At 31.8% G+C, this 21,662-nt stretch overlaps 1 protein-coding gene across 3 annotated transcripts in view; it reads left to right on the plus strand.

Annotated features, from left to right (window-relative positions):
* Nucleotides 1-21,662, plus strand: part of LOC118195372 (proteasome activator complex subunit 4-like) — a 243,815-nt gene that overhangs the window by 59,412 nt on the left and 162,741 nt on the right. For 2 of the 3 annotated variants that reach the window (XM_085822053.1, XM_085822048.1), the window contains exons 6-7: nt 3,373-3,436; nt 6,110-6,187. In XM_085822053.1, the coding sequence (XP_085678179.1) occupies nt 3,373-3,436; nt 6,110-6,187 (142 nt within the window). The remainder of the gene's footprint in view (nt 1-3,372; nt 3,437-6,109; nt 6,188-21,662) is intronic. The other variant, XM_085822056.1, reaches the window with a different exon arrangement.

The following is a 21,662-nucleotide window of genomic DNA, read 5'->3' on the forward strand; positions in this document are numbered from 1 at the left end:
TGCAGACCCAATGATTCCAAATCTGACGATTAGTACTGAATTTAAATAAGTTTTTTGTAAAGTAATAGTGTTTCTAGTTTGTATTCTAGGAACTAATTACAAAAAATCTAGTCCTTTGATGGTAACTTTAATAATCTGTTATTGACTATTACTAAATTAGATTACATTTTCAGCATAATGTATCATAGTATATATGTCACTACACAAAGAATATTAGTATGCATAGAATATTATTTTTTTATATGGTCCCTAATATTAAACAAACTTGATTCAAAAACTGCATAATTTTTCTTTATTCGAATTCACCTGCTAATATTTTAAGAGAAAAGTTACCTTTCGAATAAATCACATTGATTATAAATGAAAGGGTTTTTAAATTTCCTTAAGAATGAATCGTATTGTAATGTATACTTAGATGTATTTGGTTTTTATTTCAATACTGAAAAATATTACGATTTATAAAAATAGCTTTATTTTTAAAATTTAAAGAATTTTTTAAAACGTCTAATTTATTTTTATATCGAAGACAAATTGAGACAAACATTTTCTCAAATTAAAATAAGAGGAGTTTAAACCAAACAATAAATTTTCACCAATAATTTAATAAACAACTATGTGTGCCTAATGAAAATTTTGATGTGAATACAATTAAAATTCATCACAGCTGAATGTCATACTTGCAAATCATGCATTTCATATAATAGTAAGGAAATTTTGTTAATCTTATAGGGATGAGATAGTCTTTGAAGGTTGAGGGGAGTCTCTTACTGAAGTCTAGATTGACACTGAACTTATTTATCCCACAGAGGCACCAAAAGGCTTCTTATTGCTCTTGTTATCTGCCTAAATCAATGTCATCAAAGATGTCCATCCTGAACTGCATGATACTGTAAATTTCACCTAAGTTAGACTTTTAAGAGACAAAAAGATGTAAGGAAATTATGTTAGCATTTTAAATCATAGGTTTTTTTTTTAATAGCTTTTTCAACTTTTAAGAGGATGCTTTGATTCTGAAAACAGATAGTCATAAAATATGACTTCCTGTTCCTGATTCACCTAAAAGATTCCTTCCAAATGTTTCTGAATTGCACAAAAGTCCTTTTTGTGATAGTTGGGACTAGCAATACAAGGAATGGCTGAGTGGAGTATCACCACTTTGCTGGCATTTCAGGCACAGAAAGCCATATCTGGATGCCGAAAATAATGTATAATTTCGGTGTTACTTTTCATCAGAATTAAGCTGATGTTTATTTGAAGCATTTTTTGAGTGGGGGGTATGTTTCTTGCTTTTCATGTTATCTGAGCAAGCCAAATGTCTTAGCTTTGGAATGCCTGAATTCAGTAGTTTACGCTTTCATAATAAAAATAATCATAAACTTTACTGAGATTAAAAAAATAACAGTTTAAAATTGGGCAAAACAGAAAATTTATTTTGGCATAGATTTTGAATAAAATTCTTAGAAATTTCAAGTGCAATCATACACAGGCCCCTTTTCTTCAGCAGCAGGGGGGGGGGGGGGGAGGAAAAAAAAAACCAGAATTTGCTAATGGAGTACCATAGAAAAAAAATTCCATTTTTTGGAGGGTTTTTTTTTTTTTTTAATCATCTTTTTTTCCTTTCCTCTTGAAGAAAAGGGATCTGTGTCTGTTTTTGAATAATTTACAAAGTTTTATTCAGAATCTATGCAAAAGTAAGGTTGTTGTTTTAATTACATTAATTTTTTAATTAAGGTGGTTGTTTTATTATATTAATTTTAAATTTGCACTGGTGTTCTTCTCTTTTAATTTGACTAAATAAAGATTCAGCAATATCATTGTTCAGCCAGGTATTCAGATTTTTTTGATAAAAGGGGTTTAAAAATATGGTTGTAGAAAATATTAAATATTAAAAAGTAATTTAGTATTTATAAGCAACTTAAAAACATAGCTTAAATAGTTCAAAGAATGAGTGCTGAATGCTGAAAGCCTGAATTTTGTAATGGAGTATATGCATGTGTGTCATCCAAACAGTTGACTGTTTGAGATATTATTCTAGTTGACTTATTTACAATTTTAATATATTTATTACCATATGATAGTTAAAAATCATTTACTTCTAGATGACAAATTTCTTAGTACATTTTCTTTTTATTTAGAAAAATACTAGGGGTGCTAAATGCCTGTGAAATTTTTGATATGTAATTATATCTCAAATAGCAAAGAATAGCTAGCAGGTGCTAAGTGACGCGTTGCCACCAGGCAAGCGAAGTGGAAGAGGATGCGTAGTTGGTTGCATTACTTTTATAAATCTTGGAAAGTCTTTTTTTAGTTCTAGATTGCTATCCAGAACTAAAACAAGCTCTATAACTTGGCAAAAGTTTACAGCAATGCTGATGCTGCAAGAAAGCGCAAATGCCTCGAAGGGGTTGCATTTAAATTACAAATTAGTAATTTAAAGGTATGTTGTCAATTTCTTCCAAATTTAATTTGGTAATAAATTTTTCTTCATATTTTTATGTTTTGCTGACACGCGCACATCTATATGTCATGAAAAAGACTTTACAATATTGGTGGTGTAGAATGTTGATCCATTTTGAAAAGCAAACTTGGCAGTCAAGGCTGATTAAATATTCATATTTCAATTGACATTTGAGGCCACAATTCTCTTGCCACTCTAATCGTGCCTATTCAAGAATAATTAATTTTTGATGCTGTTGCAATAGGAAGAGAGCAGCAAGGCAGTATCTTAACTCCCATTAAGAGGTAGAAGCCGAAATGCGCAGTTATCCAGTATGGCAGCTTATTTAGAGAAAGCTTTGGTTTAAGCTCCGAATTTGCTACATCATCAGCATTACACAAGTCATATGATATGGATTGATCTAGAAATGACGCAGTGCAGTTAAAGACATCACTATTTTTAGAATAGATAGGGGGATTAAGAGGCTATTGCTTTAATTTGCATATTTTTTATCACACATATGTTACACACATATGTACACAAATTTATCACACATATGTACACAAACATACATATTTGCTAAATTTGAAACCTTCATTTGAATTCAAACATCATAGGCAGTTTATAATATAAATAGAAAATCATTGCTGATATTAAGACTGTAGATTCACAAATTATATATTGAAGATTAATAAACTAATATTATTATAATCTAGCTTATTTCAAATTTCTGAAATGGAAATTAATTTTGCTGAATAATATTATTATTGAATCTGAGAAATTAAAATGTGTAAGTAGGGTTTCATTAATAAATCTTTTATGTTAAAATGCTGTGTTGTATGAGGTATGCATGTATTGGTTTTAAATTATTGATATGCAATCAAATTTTATACTTTTTAAAATTTTTTAAGCATTGTAATATGAATTTATTTTAGATTGTGGTTTGATGAATTCATGGAAATTTGGCAAAATTGGCATAGTGTACCAACATGGGAAAATGTGAGTAAAGTATAAATTTTAATCTTACTTTTTATAATTATGAAATGTGTTAGAACAAGGTCTACATATATTTGAGATTTCTTTAATATGATTACAAAATTCTTAAATTATTAACTACTGTGTCATAATTTAGAAGTACACATCAATTACATAAAATGCAATCAGTTAACTAATTTAAATCATTATTAAGTCTGGTAATAAATATCTGAAAAGAATCTTAAACTAGTAATATGCTTCTAGGCTTGACCGAAACATCTGAATTATAATTAAATATTTGTAAAATAATACAGACACTCAAAATCATTACCTTTTTTTTACAAGAACATAATGAGCTGTACATCTTCCAGAAAAGTGCATTTGACACAGACTGTTACTGTTAAATTACTAATACTGTTAATAAAGAGTAGTAAAGTTTAATGAACAAGCAGGGAAGTTTCCTCTGAATAACATTAAATCATAGAACAGTCATCTGTGACTTAGACCAACATATCAGAAAATGATGGTAAATCCAAAGAGAAAGGATATTAGGATTGTAAATCAATCTCTAAAAATTTGAAGTGAAATGGAGTGATAAATGGACATTAGGGGGGGAAAATAAGTAAATGAATGAAAAATTCAAGCCGTAGATATTCTTTGAGTCATAGTCAAACAAATTTGAAGCAGCAGAAGACAGAAAAGTGTAAAGAAATAAAATTCTGCTCAGAGTGACGAGGTAGAGGCTGCATTAGCATCAAAAACATATCTTTTGATAGCAGAAGTTTAGTTTCTCTACCTTTTTGGGAGGAGGAGGAATATTTTATTTTCAATACAGAAGTCATACTATGTTCAGCACTCACTGTATGTTACCATGATGAACCTGTAAATGTAAAGATTCTGTACAGCATATGAGGAGTTGATTTTTCCTTCCTTTTAACATATTCTTTGCCCAGTATGATTCAGTTGAGTTTCTCGCGAGGTCAAAATCCCACTGTCCGTTCCTTGGAGGGAATGACTAAGATTTACGTAATACATGCCAACAAAATTACATAAATATGGTATAAAACTGTTCAAACTGTGCTCCTGCAAAGGATACACATGGTTTGTGAAAATATATTTTGGACAAGATACCAGCAAGCGAGAGCAAGTTGGCATAGTCGAAGACGTCTTCATTGACTTTGTAGATAAATTACTAAACGAAGGACAAGCTTTTACACGAGCTATGAATTAGCAGTCAGAATTTTAAATTTGACTGTATGAAACAGCAAAAAATGTATGCCAAGTTTTGTAATGACATTCACTTCATTCAAGACATTCATAATGCCCATTCAAGACATTCGTAATGCCCATTCAAGACGGACGAAATGATTTCACGAGAAGATGACAGCAGTATTGTGGTGCTAAAATGGAGGGATGTTCGCAATGTTAGAATCTTATCAATGCATGCAACCATTATGAATTCAAGCTCAGATTTTACTATTGCTTTCATCCTCTGAAACAGAAATCTTTGGCAATAATGGCATATATATCATATGACATCGATATATCATATGCCACAACAATGCAGAAAAGCATTAAGTAGTATCAGAAATTAGCACTATATTTACTCTTAGGAGTAACTATAATAAAGGCTCAAGTCATGTACCAGAGACCACAAATTTAAAAAAAGAAAAATTCAGAACTTCTTGGTACCGAATTGTTGTCCCTAGAAAATACTATGCCTGACAATAATAATAAGAAAATGAAGAAAGTGTCTCACTGTTTAGAGATTCTTAAGAATCAACAGGACAAGTCTATAAGAAGGATGTGCTCCCTATATTACCAGAAGAAGAGGCAAAATGCCGAATGCCAAGAAGTAAAGAAAATGTGAAAAAAACTATGACCTATTATTCAGATTGTCCAAAATCACCTCAAATGTGTTTAGACTGTTTTAATGAATACCATGCGACACAGTATGTTGTGATATTTTATCCTAAATATAAATTAATAAAAAGTGTATTATAATGTGTATGTTTTTAATATTTTTATGTTGTATATCCTGTATTTATATTTCAGTGCTTATTCCATTAAATTCCTTTTAAAAATCCAACTGAAAATCATATTTAATTTGAACAAGAGCATCATCCATACTTGGGTGACAGGCATCATCTCCACGGAAACATACCCGTCAGCCAGACATGGGTGACATGGCGATCAACATGTGAATATTCAAACTTTGTGAGCATGTTAAATCCATTTCTTATAAACTGAAAGGAATTTTATGCAATTCTGAGGTGAAATCAATTTTAGTAAATTTTGAAGTATGAAATAAGGAACTCAGAATTGAGTGTTCATGATGTTGAAATTAAACCTTCAGCAGATGCCTTTTTTTCTATGATGTTACCATGGCCATTTTGAAGCATTTAAACATTTAATACATACAATGAATATTTTCCCTGCAAAAGTGTGTTTAAATAGCAATAAAATGAATATTTTGAATCATGTTTTTATTGAAAATTTTTGAGTGAAAAAGACTTAAACTTTCAGTACTGAGTGTTCATATTCAGTTGGCAAATTTATTTAGTATTCTTGGTTATGCTCAAAATATTTTTGTTTATTCACAGAAGTAATTTTTATCAATTTTTTATGTAAAACAATTCGAATATGTAATGAATGAATGGGTTTTACACAATGATTTATCGCATTCTTCACAAACAGATGAAGCCAGATCAGGACAATCATCTCATCGACGAAGAACTGGAGTTTTCTTCAGAAGTTTTGCGGCTGTCTCATCTGGTAAATTTAGGATTCTTTTAGAGTTAGTTCTGTGGTATATTTGTGTTCTGTGATCTATCAAGAAGATGCTCCTTCACTAAGTCAACGGCGAGTTCCTTCAAATAATTTCATCGTGACAAATGATTTGTTTCATTGCTGAATTTGTATATAATATAAGAGTTTATGCCTGTGATATTTGTTTAAAAAAATTGTTAAAGATCAACTTTTTCTTGACACCGAATACGTTTTACACATCTCATCCACTATATCTACTCCTCCTTTGATCAAGTTGTAAAATACAATGATTTCAGTTTTACATAAATCATGCATAGTCTGATCGATAGTGTGATCGAAATCAGACCCATAGTCTGATTTTGGACGATAAAATCGTCCAAAATAAAATTGAAGATAACACTAGAACAGATTTTCCTCTTTTAGGAGCTTTCATAATTTCGTATCACATTTTTCATTATTTCTCCACATAAAATCCAAAATGTGCAGTCCTTGACATACAAGGTAAAAATTTTTTAAGAACTTCTTTTTTGTTCTTTCTACTTGTATCATGAGCTGTAAGTTTGTTTTTCTCCAGCAATTCTAATAATAAAGGGAAGTTCATGAAGCTAGTTATTCATAATTATATTTGCAACCAGTTTGAATAATTGGAGTAATAGCCCTCTTTATGACATCACTTGGTTTATTGCTTACTTTGAAAGGTCCATTAGGATTCTGTCCAATATAAAAATCCAGATTATGTGTATAATAATTTCTGTCATCTTACTGTGCAAAAAATTTTTAACCATATTTCGCTGGTTTCCTCTTAATGTATTGGCAAAACGGGTATCTTTCATGAGGTGTTTCTAGTTCCTGATTAATAGCACAACACTCAAAAATGCAATACACTTTTTGAAAATCATTCTTTCTTCAAAAACGTTTCTTATTGAGACTAGTTATCAGATAATTTTCTTGCTTGATGATTGCATATGTGTATTTCATCGAATTTCAAACATCAAAGGAGGAAATGAAATGGTTGATTGAGATTGTAGCGAATGGCACGATTTGACTCACCAACTTGCATGAGTCAAAGACTATTGTCGCGTGAACTGTTGTGTTTGAAGTCTTTAGAATATACCAATAAGATGTAATTTCCATAGCAACCAGATATAATCAGAAAAAATTTTGTTATGTTCAATGTAAGTTTTCATTTAATTAAATAGTGTTTTGTTATGTGTCATACTATCTCTTCATTTTAGGAGTTGCTGAACATTGGGCAGATATTATTGCATTACTGTTTCAGAGTTAGCCTTCATTGCAAGATGTGCAACATAAATAATTTAGGATGAAACAATCTTGGTAACTAGTGATAGAAATTAATTGGAGATAATAAATATACCATATTTTAAAACCCAGCAGAAACTGTTGTTTACAACATGTGTGAAGAAAATTGGCATTACTTCAAAAAGCTCTCAATTTGAAAGCACTTTGGGAGTCTCAGCCAAAAGTTAAGTCTACACGTTAATAGAAGAATGCCAAAAAGATCTTCTGCATCTATTTTAAAAGGCAAAGATAATGAAAAAAATTTGAAGATTTTTAATCTGCTGAAACATATTGTGATAAATTTTCAGAATAGTGTTCCAGAATTGAGCAATTATCAAGCAAGAAGCCATGTCAACTGTTAAATCACCCAGAGAAATTATTTCTAAAAAAGGAAATTCAAGTTACCAAAGAATGTCTAGAAAAATATAAGATGATGTGAAAGAATGTTTGACGTTTTAGAGTCAATATTCCAAGATCAATGAAAATGAGAGTATTCTTAAAGAGGATAACTTCCAGTCTTTGCTTAAAGCAGTACTTAAAAAGCAGTAATACTAATTTCATAAGCAGCAAGAGTGGTCAAAAGCTTCCCAGCTGTGGCCATGAATTATCCAAAAATGATAAGTAAGCTCTGGGAAGGTTTTGGACAAGGAGATTTATTTGTTCAAATTTACGTGCGAGATCTTTTGAGTATGGTCATGAAGAATGCTGTTTCTGTATGTTTAAAAGTAGACCTGTCAGCGTTGTATGATGAATTAGAAGACAAAAAAAACGAGTGCTAGACAGTCTGGGAAGAACGTAGAGAAAATGTCGTGATTTTTTAACCCCTCTAGTAGAATGATGCTTGCCCAAAGAAATTCTGATTGCTTGGGAAATGAGAAGAAATTTAAGTGAAAGAAGTGAATTCAAAGAACATTAAAAAAAAATTTAAAAATTTTGTATTTCATGAGACAAGAAATTAAAAACGTAGAAATGATTTAACTTGCACATTCAAGTTTTCCTGTTAATTTAGTTAGTAAAAAAACAATGCATGTTGATAAACCGTTTATTGCAGCAGCTTTGGTAAGCACTTCTTAAATAGTTCAGGTAAGCGAAATTTCAGCTGTCTTTTTTGTGAGAAAATACATCCTACTAAAGATTATTGTACTCCTAGAATTATGAATTCAGATGCTAAAAGGAAAATTTTGATGCAAGAAAAGGCTTGCTTTATATGTTTTCATGTAGGCTATTTAGCAAAGTTTTGAAAGTGAAAAATATTTGTTCCTATTATAACTTCAAAACTTGTAACAGTCTTATGTGTTACCATAAATATAATGTCTTATTCACCATAAATATAATATGGAAAAAATGAGCCAGAAGTGCTTGAAAGTGAAGAAAAGTGTGAATCAATTTAGACTAATGCATTAACTAATAACTGTAAAAATGAAATTTTATATTTAATAACTTTAATGTCATTAAGTGTTTAATTTACTTTTTAACATTTAATATTTTTAATGTTGAAGCTAAATCAAGTAATAGAAAAGGAAGTTTAAGGGGCATTCTTGATATCAGATCTCAACATTCTTATGTTAGCAAATTTGCAAAAGATACTTTAACTTATAGCCACAGAGAAAAGTCAAGATGTTGCATAACTTGTTTGGGAGGAGGGAAATGAAACAAACAGAACATGGTGCTTATAATTTTTTGATGTGCTTTTTAAATGAAGAATTATCCTGCTTTCAAATAGAAGCGTTTTCAGAACAAAAAATTTACAACGCCGTTTGCAGGGTCACTTGAATGAATTGAAAGAGGAAGGAGTTTATCAGGTCTGAGACTCCTTTAGGCAGAAATTGACTTGTTGCTACAGAAACAGTCTATGAAATTGAACTGTGGCTTGTATTTGCTAAATGTAAAAAAACACTATAGAAATTTTTGATAGGAAAATGCAATACATCTCAAAGTGAGAAAAGTAGAGGCCTGTTTTGTAATGCTGTAGCTTTGCAAGTGAACAATTTATTAGTTAATGAATTATGGAGGTTAGAAACTATTGGGAATTCTGACCCTGTTGAAAATAAAAAGCAGACCATGGAGTGTGCTGTGGTATTCGACTATGTGGTAAACATAGTCTAAAAGTCCTACCAGATGGTATATATGAAATGTGCTTCCCTTTTAAATCGGAAATTATCTTCTAATAAAGAAATAACTTGGAAGCATCACCAGAGAATATACCAGTGCACAAAAGGTAAACTACTTTTGGATGAATATAAACATGTTTCAGCAGTGGGAGAAATTCTGTATAATCAAAAGGGTTACATATTATACCAAAAGTGGTCATTTTTTATTTCATTGCCTGTCATTAAAAGTGATAGCATAATAAAAAAAATTAAAATCATATTTGGTGCATCTGCTAGACAGAGTGGGAAAATTTTCTTGCTCTTTTATATAAAAGGCCTAATTTAATGGAGCTCATTCATGATGTTGTGTGTCACAGTTATGTCAGAGGTGTTTCAGGTGTGGGAGAACAAGAAATATTTATTGAAAAGGCTCAGCAGATTATGTCTCAAGGGTGTTTTAATTTAAGAAGCTGGGAAAGCAGTGTGGAATTGTAAATTTGTATCTAAAAATAAAGGTGTGACAAAATTACTAGGTAGATGGAAACTTTAGTGATGGGCAAATATTTACAAAAAGAATTATACTATTTTTGATTTAGACGATATTTTATCCCATTGGTTTTTTGAGTGTGACTTTGCTTCCAAAAAATTACAGAGGTTTTTCTCACATTTTTTAGACATCTTTGCTATATAAAAAATCACTGGCTTGGAAAAAATGTTTTTAATTGCAACTATAGTTTTGAAAGTAAATTATCATCTGCTATTTGATAATTTTGTTTTCATGCAAAATGGCACTTTTAAAAAAGTAGTTGACTAAAGGCTATGTTTGTGGTCTTTCCGAAGAAAATTATTGATATTTAGTTATTAAAAATTGCTTTGAAGGCCATAATTTTTTATACTATAGTTTTGAAAGTAAATTATAATCTGCTATTTGATAATTTTGTTTTCATGCAAAATGGCACTTTTAAAAATGTAGTTGACTAAAGGCTATGTTTATGGTCTTTCCGAAGAAAATTATTGATATTTAGTTATTAAAAAATGCTTTGAAGGTCATAATTTTTTATATCTAAAGCAACGATAGGTAGTGTTGTCAAAAAGAAAGAGAAAACAAACCCATCGAAGTTTGGCTTCATGGAGAGAAATTTTTCAAAACTCATAGCCAAGAAAAAATGGAATGTTATGAATGTTGCAAAAGTAAGATCTTCAACATTAAAAGAAAGTATGCCAAGTACAGTTGCAAAATCATTCAAATGCTCAATGTCAACTGCAAACAAAGTGAGTAATTCGGATTTGAATCGTAAAAAGGTGAAAAAACATATTGTGCATCATCTTTCTCCATGACATATCACGGAGAAACATTTATGTGGACAAAAATGGAAAAATGTTGTCACAATAGACAGATCTTGGGTGTATTTGAGTTACTGCAATGAAAAGAGATGCATTTATTATCATCAAAGCGGAGAAAAAATTCTTAAAACATGCTTCAAAGAATCTGAAGAAATTTTTCTAAGGGTTTTATGATTGTTGATGATTTTTCATGTAAGGGGAAATTAAAAATAAAGACAGTGGAGAAAAATGTTAAGATCAACTCCACGTATTATGAAAAAACACATTTTATACCAAATTTTCAAGTATGAAATGCCTTCTCTGTGCATACAGTGTGATCAGTCAAGACAGAGCAAGGAATGACACGGTAAAATCTGCTGTGTCAAAAAATAGAACAAAAAACGGGTATCAAGGCCATATTCTTCACTCATATCCCTACTAAATCTCCTGCTGTATCAATCCACAGATTTTTGCGCTTTTGGACTTTTAAAAAGCGGATTATCCAGACGTCGATCTACAACCTTTCTTGGACTGTTTCTTGGACTTGAAAGCTGTTCAAGAGGAATAGGGTAAAATACCTCTTCGCTACTGAAAAAAAGCTTTGTCTTGGAAATTACAGTGAAGAATAAGGGTTATCAAATGGAGCATTTAGAACACAAAAATTTTAGATAAAATAGTTCTGTAAGTACAATGAAAAATGTGGGAACAGCCCCTAATATTTAACAGGAACCTTGGAAGTTAAAACAAAGTTGGGATGCTCTTTTGGTGGATAAACCTTGTAAAGGCTTTCAAAGCTCGGCTTAATAAAATATCTGTAATAGAGGATGCTGAAATACTGTGTTTTATAGACCTAAATGAATCTAATGAAATGCTTGTTTCTGTAAATGCATGCAGAGAGGCGTATGCTGCATGTATATTAGGATGGTCACAAATTATGAAATAAGAAGTCAGTCAGTTATAGCAAAACCAAGAGTTGCTCCTATAAAGCAAATGTCTATAACTAAACCTGAATTGATGGGATGTACTATTGGGTCCAGGTTAAAGTGACCACATTTTCATTGAGACAAAGCGGGACAAATGGAATGAAATGAGAATTGTAATTTAGTTATGAAAGCAGACAACTAATTCAAAAAAGAATATACAGTCAAAAGTCGTTAATCCGGACTCATCGGGACTTCGGCGATTCCGGCTTATCGATTTTTCCGGATTATAGATCATCAGTTTAAATCTGGTAAGATGGCATGCAGAAATTACAAAATTAAAAATATGAAACCGTAATTTATGAAATAAAGAACAATTATGATCTAAAGGGTATCAAAATTTACAAAAAGAAAAAGCTTAATATTTGTTTACTTTATTAAACATTTCCTTCAATGTAAGTTGCTTCGTTTCATGTGATAATACTTTCTCTTTAATTCTATTAAACAGACATAATTACTTGTTTAGTTACAAAGTTCCGCTGTTCAAGTCCTATAAATGCTGTGTTGAGAATACCAACTAATTTCTCAATCAAAATGTTTTCGTTTTCAATAACCTCTGGGTCACTTTCTTCACTATCGGAAGCGAATTATAATGAGGAGGAACTTGATTTAAATCATATCAAAGAGAGTATATCGAGATGAAATACTACACTTAGTACAGAATTATAAACCAAATAAAATAAAAACATCTGCTCTGAAGATAAGGATAGTGCTGACAGATCAACTCCGCAGCCTGAAATTGATAAACAGATTTCGGATTTCAAAACGTACTTTCGCTTTGTTGATACAAATTACATATTAGTAAATATATATCGGAAATTCTATTTGACATAATCTTTCTAATCTATCATAATCTAATAATGACGTTTCTGCCCCCCCCCCCCTCTGCGGCAAAGCAGAGTGAAATTGATAAACAGATTTCGGATTTCAAAACATACTTTCGCTTTGTAGTAAATATATATCGGAAATTCTATTTGACATAATCGAAAGTTCAAGCTTACTTTTATAAAATTGCTCTAACAGTCTGCAAAAAATAATAAGCCGGATCCAGTTCGAAGATTAAGGAACTACGCAGCCTGTAACATTAACTGAATTAGATAACTTTAGCTTAGCGTATAACTCCGTTACACATTAAACGCGCATGCGCACAAACATATTCGCAGCTGTAAGGGTCTTATGCGCTCTCGTAAACGCCTGTGCGCATGCGTGAACGCGACGCATGCGCAGAAAGTTTGTAGCTTTGAGGTCCGGATTATAGATCATTCCGGATTATGGGTGTCCGAATTAACGACTTTTGACTGTATTTTATTGTATACATTCATATACTTGTCTATAAATATACAAAAATATATTTATTATTAAACAATATTATTAACTGTAAAAATATAAAATATAAACTATAAAAATATTTGTAAAAAAACTATAATTTGAATATTATGCTTTTTAATTAATTGAAAATTTTATTAAAAAAAATTATGATTTTTTCACATTTATATTTTTTATTCGAGTGAATACTTTGCAATAGATTCAGATCATTTATTAAACTGTCATGAAATTTCTCACATGAATTGATCAAATTATATTTTACCCTTAATACAGATTTTTGCTTTTAATGTTCAACTGCGTTTTTCAATTGTCCATATTTTATTGATACTAGAAGAAACCCGTCTTGTCGCTGCATTTGTTCCTTGAAGGGAGAGAGCGAGTTCTACAATTTTCAAAAATGTTTTCATAAGGAATATTCTGTTTAAAATGGAGGAATAACTCCATCCATTTTTTTGTCTCCTTCCATATTTGCAGACAACCAACATTTAACTTTTTCTTCAGTAACATATATTTTTATCAATGACACCTTATCAAAAAGAACATTTTCGCAAATATTATTTTTCAGAAAATGGTTACTAATATATTAAAAAGATTTTTCCAGATATTCCCATAAAATCTCCTTTTTTAATGTCACCCTATTCTTTTATATTTGATTTCTGCACTTTCACATAAATCTTTCAAACTTTCAACACGTCCAGTATGTATATAAAAATACTAATAAATTTTTGCAATAATATTTTCAAGATCCACTGCAAGTAAGTCTGATGCTGTTTGAATAGCTTTGTATAGAATGTGCACTGCACAACCTACTCCAATACTTTTTCGTTCAAATGTTCGGTAAGTTTCGTAAAAACGTTATTGATGCCTCTTCTAACTTTTCCACCAAAATTTTCATTAGTGTTAGCCTCACAATAGGCAATAATTTTATTGTTCAAATTATTTTTTTAAATAGTACTTATTGAATCAAAAATTATTTATGAAGTTTCACCCGGCAATGAAATAAAATCTAATATTCTAATTTTAATTCCTGTTTCTGGATCAAAAAGTCTTAACAATTGTGAGAGATAATTTTAAATATTTGTGGTTGGAAGCATCGTAATATATGGATATAAATGTGCATTTATCTAATTCTTTCTGCAATTGTGAAAACGAATATAGTGAAAAACATTACAAATAATTGCTTTGGTTTTTGTCCTTGCACGTGCAAATTTTTTGCTGTACGTTTGATCATTTGCAATGTACAATCAATTGATCTGAAACTTTGATTGTGGTTTATGGTGTGGAAAGCAAATAACCTTTCAGCTAATGCTAGCTGATTCTCCGTTAACAATACATATTCCTTGATGAAACGTAACGGCAATAATCGAATACCACCAAATATATCTAACTCGTTACAGTTTACTCTGCATGCATTTTATGTGTTTTTTTTTTATGCATTTTTATTTCTTTATATTTACTATAATAATTAATAAATAATAGGTAATATATGTTTACAGTACATTTAAAATAAGAAATGAAGATGTTTTCTAAAAAGGGGACATTTTTAAAAATTGGCGGGACACGGGACAGTCCTCCAAAAAGCAGGACTGTCCTGCCAAAATTGGGACGTGTGGTCACTTTAGTCCAAGTTGACATATTTTGTACAAGAAGCATGTAGCATTATTGATATAAAAAACTATATTTTGGATCGGCTCTGTGGCAGACCTGTACTACTTAGATAAGTGTGGAGAATGGTCATTTTTTGTTTTAAATAGAGTGAAAGAAATTCACACCCTATTTTCTGCATCACAAGCCAGGACAAATGAATCCCATTGATTTGATTTCTTGCGGATGTTCTCCTAAACATTTGATTCACACTGGGGGGGAGGGGAGACTGTCTTGGCCGAGAGAATCATCTGAGTATTGGCCATTGGCTGAAATAATAAGTAATTAAACTCTTGAAATACCTTTTGAAAGGGAAAAAGTCAAACTTTGTCAGGTAAATTTATCAAAAGATCAGATGTATGGCATGCAGAAAAGTTTTCCAATTTTCATTCGATTTTGAGATTAATAGTTTGGATATCAAGATTTTTTTTTTTTTTTTTTTTGGTAATATCAAATCAGAAGAACAGAAGAAAGGGAGATTTAGCATTATAAAAGGTTAAGGATGCAGAGGTTGTAATAATATGAGAAGTGTAGAAGAAATGTTTTCCTCTAGAAAGAGAAATTGCACACATATGTACATTCAAAGATGAGAAGGAATTATTTATTTAAAACTCGTATAACAAAAGGAACTAATAAACCAGAGTTTATATCCCCAGTCCTAAGAATCAAAAGAATTCTGTATCCACATGAAGATTTATTGAGCATTTTCACTGTGAGAATTGTCATCCAAGAACTCAAAATTATCATCCAAGAACAGTTTAAAATGTTTTGAAATATTGTATCAAGTGTCAAAGATTTAAGTCTAAATCATTAACGGCAGATCTGTGGTGATGGCAATAAGGAGCGCGCCTTGCGTTGTTGCGCGATGTTGAGGAATCAGCATTTCAAGAACTGAAACGTCGACTGTGTGAAGCACCAAAACTGTACACTCCAGAACCAGAAAAACCTTACCCCATACAGTGTGATGCTGGTTCATATGGTGTTGGTGCTTGCTTGTCACAACGAGACAGCAAAGGCAGTTTGCATCCTATCAGCTTTGTCAGTCAAAAACTTTCGAAGACTCGGCAGAACTGATCAACAATTGAACGCGAGGCTTATGCCGTGGTGTGGTCATTAAAAAAGTTCGAGTGTTGGGTGTTTGGATCGAATATCGAGCTGATCACAGACCATAATCCATTATTATATTTGTATAAGTTGGCACCGCATTCAGCCAAATTACAGATGTGGGCAATGGCACTTCAGTGCTATAATATTCATATTTCTCATTGCCCTGGTGCACAATTAAAAAATGCAGATAGTCTTTCAAGACTAGTTGATGAATGAAATAGGTGTGGACTAAGTATGAACTAATATGTTTTAAAACTTTGCATTAGTTATCTTTCTTTTGTTCCGGAATTGTACGAGAGCTACTTTCCATCTGTTTTGAAAATCAAATTACTGGTTTCCATTTAATATTGCATTATAATAGTGTGTTTTGAAATAGTATTGCATATACGTTTTATTACAGAACTCCGGTATTGTATCAAAGCGTCTGTTCATCTGTTGTGAGATGAATGTTTATTGCATTTATTTCAAAGTATGTTATTACATCATGTATACATGTTCCATATATTTTGAATTAATTTGGTATGTGGAGTATACAATTTAAGTTTGTATTTGCTGGTTCAGTTTTCAGATTCTGCTTCGCTTTGGTGTAGCACAATCTTACCAGGGGGGTGTCATGTATCTGGCAGCGGTGAGCCAATCAGCTGCCTGGCAGAGCCCAGTAAGTGGGAGAGAGGACAGTTGCATGTTAGCCTCAGAGGAGGCAGGTGGTAGATTAACTATGTTGTAGGAGCGAGGTAGTGCTCCGAATTTACCATTATTCTTTGAACGTTAATTTTTTTTACCACTATTCTTTGAACGTTAATTTTTAATAAATGTTTGTGTCGTTTTCCTTATGGTGCCTTATTCATCCGTAAGGTCATCGCAGCACACATATGTACATTCAAAGATGAGAAGGAATTATTTATTTAAAACTCATATAACAAAAGGAACTAATAAACCAGAGTTTATATTCCCAATCCTAAGAATCAAAAGAATTCTGTATCCACATGAAGACTTATTGAGCATTTTCACTGTGAGAATTGTCATCCAAGAACTCAAAATTATCATCCAAGAACAGTTTAAAATGTTTTGAAATATTGTATCAAGTGTAAAAGATTTAAGTCTAAATCATTAATGGCAGATCTGTGGTGATGGCGATAAAGAACGCGCCTTGCGCCCTCCGATAAGTGTGGCAACCCTAGAGGAGAAGTTTCTTACGAGTAGCGAGCAGAGCGAAACGGCCGACTGTCGGGGAGTGTGCGCGATGTTCCGAAATGAAGCTTTAATTTTTATTGTGCACTATGTCTTGTTAATATTTATATTAATGCAGTAAGAACATAATCTGTGATATGGAATTCAAGGATTGGTGGTAAAACATATAGGAAATCACCATAATGGTGATAGCTGCATTGCCTGCAGACAGAATTGCAATTGCAAATTTGAGATTGTGGGAATATATTAACCCGTTTAGTATGGGCGTGTCATAGTATATGCATCAGCAGCAAATGTTACCTCACGGCCGGGTGTGTCATATATGAATCGCCATTTTGTTAACTCTATGACGTTACAAATTTGACTTTTTAAATAGAGCATTTAATTAGTATTTTTTATTGCCACTAGATGTAGCTGCATGTCTGTTATGGTGAAATATATCAAAAGTTACATATGTTTACCTCCATTCCTACCCAATGTTTTTTATTTTTGGTATTTTGTTTCGGAACGAGAGTGAGATTCGTGGGTGGGTGTTCAGCAATGTAATGTCTCTTTAATTGCGTCATTTGATATAAACAAATGCAGGTGTTCTCCCTGCATTTGAGGTACTTTTTATTTTTATTTTTTTATTTTCTATATAGTGGGATACACGTTGTATCATTAGAGATTTTTTTTATTACTCTTAGATTTTCCTTTTTTTTTATTTTTTTTTAGATTTTTCGGCCTTTGAGATGAACATTTTTTATCGTCAGCGAAACATTTTTTTTTTTTTTTTAATGGCAAACGAAAGCAGTATCTAAACGGAAAATATACACAAATGCTAATTTGTTAGTGTTGAGTAATGTAATGGCTCTTACTGAATCATTTTATATAAACAAATGAACATGTTCTCCATTCTCTGGAATACTTTTAATGGTAAAAGCGCATAATAGGCTGTCAAATCAACAAAGTTTAGTATGAGGAGCTGTGTGACGTCCATAAATGGGTGGGACTAAGCTTATGACGTCACAATGTAAGTCTCGCATTTACACTACGCCTACTTTCTATTTTTTCTTAAAAACAATAATAATAAATTGTTTATTATTGTAAATTAATATCAAATTCATTACTTTTAATTTACATTTATAACATTTAAGCTTAGGCGTTACTGATAATAAGTATAATAAATTGTTTATATTTAAAATTACCATGATACAGTGAGTGAATTCTACCAATTATTAAAATGATAAACAACGTCGCAGTCTCTAATACTTGTAGAGCTTCAATATTTTCAGAGATTTTTGTTAAAGCATTTATACAAATAAAAAAATAATTTCAATTCATATTGTGGAACATTTCAACGACATAATTCCTGAAATACCAATAATTAGACAATTTTCATTATTTTCTAAAAATTTTAAACTTTGTATTAATTAAAAAAGAAGAATATTTTTATTGCATATGAACATCATTACACAGCTTTCATATCGGTTACTAAAATTCCTAAATCACGCCATGTTCTGTGTAGGCATACTAGAATTCTACACATTAATAAATAAAAAAATCTAATTTCTCAGAATGAAAGAAAATAATATAATAAAATAAATACTACAAACTTGGAACACTAAGCAATACTTCACATAAGCACACGCACACATATTATCAATGAGCTCATATTATCAAGTGGAATTACGATACCAAACACTACATATTAAAATATGAGGTAAAACGTTACTTAAAGGGTTAAAGTTTACAGTTTTGCCACTGTTGAGTAGATCGTTGGGCTATCGATATATGTCGTAAGTCGGAAAGCGTTATAAGCATATCAAAGCCAAAAAATTTAAAATACAATTTAAATGAAAAATGATGTCTTAAATATAATTCACAATTAAAACAACAATACAAATTTAAAATACACTAACGATATGTTAAACATTGCACGTAAATAAAGTTACATTACTGCTCGGCATCACACACAACCTCGTTTTCTCTTCTACACAACGATCAGTATTCGCTCGAAAAACATCAAAGAATTCCACAAACTCGGTGTCCATGTGCTCATCCATGTATTTTCACTTAAAAGGAAAATCGGAGAATTGCTCAAACTCGGCATTACGCACCACATTGGCTTTGCCCATGTACACATCGATCTATTTTCACTTAAAAAAATCTCAGAATTGCACAAACTCGGCATCGCGCACAACCTCGGCAATGTGCACCACATTGGCTTTGCCCATGTACACATCGATCTATTTTCACTTAAAAAATCCCAGAATTGCACAAACTCGGCATTGTGCTCCACACTGGCTTTGCCCATGTGCACATCGATCTATTTTCACTCAAAAAAAATATCCCAGAATTGCACAAACTCGGCATCGCGCACAGCATTGGCTTTGCCCATGTGCACATCGATCAATTTTCACTTAAAAAAACATCTCAGAGTTGCACAAACTCGGCATTGCGCAGCACTTAAAATCGTCTATACATCTCAAAACCGTCTCTCTGCTAGTTTCATATTTGTTCCACAAATTGGACACTTATACGATATTGCAATCAAACTTTTCTCCATACACCACTCAATAACGCTCTTTTTGCCTCTTCGCTCCAACTGATTAAAAAAATCCAGATTCAGATACTCATCCATTCTGCAGTAAGCACCGATTTTGACATACTCATCAATAATCAAAACATTCTTTAAGCAAAAGAATTCTTTTCTGTATTTTCAGAAGTTACAGTTATAATTTTTAACTCATGCATTCAATATTTTCAATCGTTTGGTATCTTAATAATACATTTGTCAGAGATAATTCGTTGCGTTAAATGCTAACACTACCACACAAAAGTAGATTTATAATTAAAAAAATCTCGCGCAGAACATTATAAACCTACCATTTCAACTCAGTTAAAATATAATTTAAGTTTTCTTTAAATACGAAACTACAGCATACTTACAACTTGTTTTTAAGAAGAGGCGTAACCAATATTACGTCATAAAAAGGCGTGTCCAAGCATAAGAGAAGTAAACACAGCATCGACTGATGCAGCCTATTCTGCGATATACACGTTACACATGGGGAAAGTCACGTAAACACCCATGCAGCGAGCCCGTTTGCGGGATTCCAATCTCGGACCGAACTGCCAGTGTTCAGCGACGTTACCGCTCGGCCGCTGGTGGGCCCTCCGGATTATGGACGTCCGGATTAAAGACTTTTGACTGTATTATTCTAGAATGTGTATTTTATGAAATTTTCAAATATGAAATTTGGAAAATATAATAATAAAGCTTTAAAATTTATTCTGACAATTACCTGAGTATTCTTCTCATAATGTACCAAAAATTGGAACAATTGGATGAAAAATGTAATTTATATGAATTTTTTTCCAAAGTTAGGCTTAGCAGCGCGAATTGCCCGTCCCCACAAGACACGCATCCGGTTAACGCACCATCCCAAGACAACGCTTTTGTAACAGAGATGCCCGTCGTGAACGAAATAAGCAGGACCCTTATATGTAAAGCATGATGACAAAGTATGGCTTGTTTTGTTTACATGTGCCTTATACGGAGGTGTACACCTGGTAGTTTCATCCCTGTTTACAGAGGCATTCCTACTTTTCGTTTAAAGGCTTTATAGTTAGATGAGGATGACCTAGAATCATGTTTGCGTCAACAGTACAAATTTTACATGTGCCTACCATTACCTAGAAGAAATAGTTTGGGGGAAAATAAATCTATTAGTTAGGGTCAACATATTATTTGGAAATTTCTTTTTGTCACAGCAGTTTGGTGGCATAGACTTTTTAGAGTTGTTAAAGTGCTCTGTAAAAGATCTTTCAGAAAAGCTGTTATAACCTACAAAGGTCTCTAGTGACAGTAATATGCGATTGTGAAAGAGTCAAATTCTCAGCCTTTAAAATATTTATCAGAAGACATAGATCTGATTCCATTAACTCTAGCCATGTTCTTTTAATTGACAGATTGAATTCAGAAGTTGAAGATATTGACAAGGCTGATGATAACATTTTGAGGAAAAGAATAAAGTATTGTTCTGAGTTAATCGAAGTTAGAAAGGAATCTTTATTCCAACTTATCCAAAGGCATTGACAAAATCCTCAAATAAATTGTATTCAAGTCAATGACATCGTACTAGTGGAAGATGATTTAAAAAAGTGTTTAAACTGGCCTTTGGCCAGAATCATTGAATTATTTCCAAGTAAAGATGATGAAGTGAACTATGAATTAATGTTGGTAACTATGAAACTAAAAATATTAATTTGTCTTATTACACATATTAGTTTGTCCAATTCAAAGAATTTTTGCTCTAGAGATTTGCTGTCAAGACTTGCCCATGGAGCCTGTTCCAAGAGAAGTTTCTTCTTCATATGACTGATCAGCACAGTTGCCAGATCCAGATGATGATTCCAGAAAATTTCCAAAGATTGTGTCTCGATCTAGTCGTGCTGTCAAGAAACCGAAGAGACTGAATTTTAAGTGACTGTTTTAATGGTTATCCAGTAACTCCAAAGGGGGGGAAGGATATGTTG

The sequence above is a fragment of the Stegodyphus dumicola genome, chromosome 1 (assembly GCF_044657685.1).
Source record: "Stegodyphus dumicola isolate Sdum_Otavi_A_Nest chromosome 1, ASM4465768v1".
In the NCBI taxonomy this organism is placed as follows: domain Eukaryota; kingdom Metazoa; phylum Arthropoda; class Arachnida; order Araneae; family Eresidae; genus Stegodyphus; species Stegodyphus dumicola.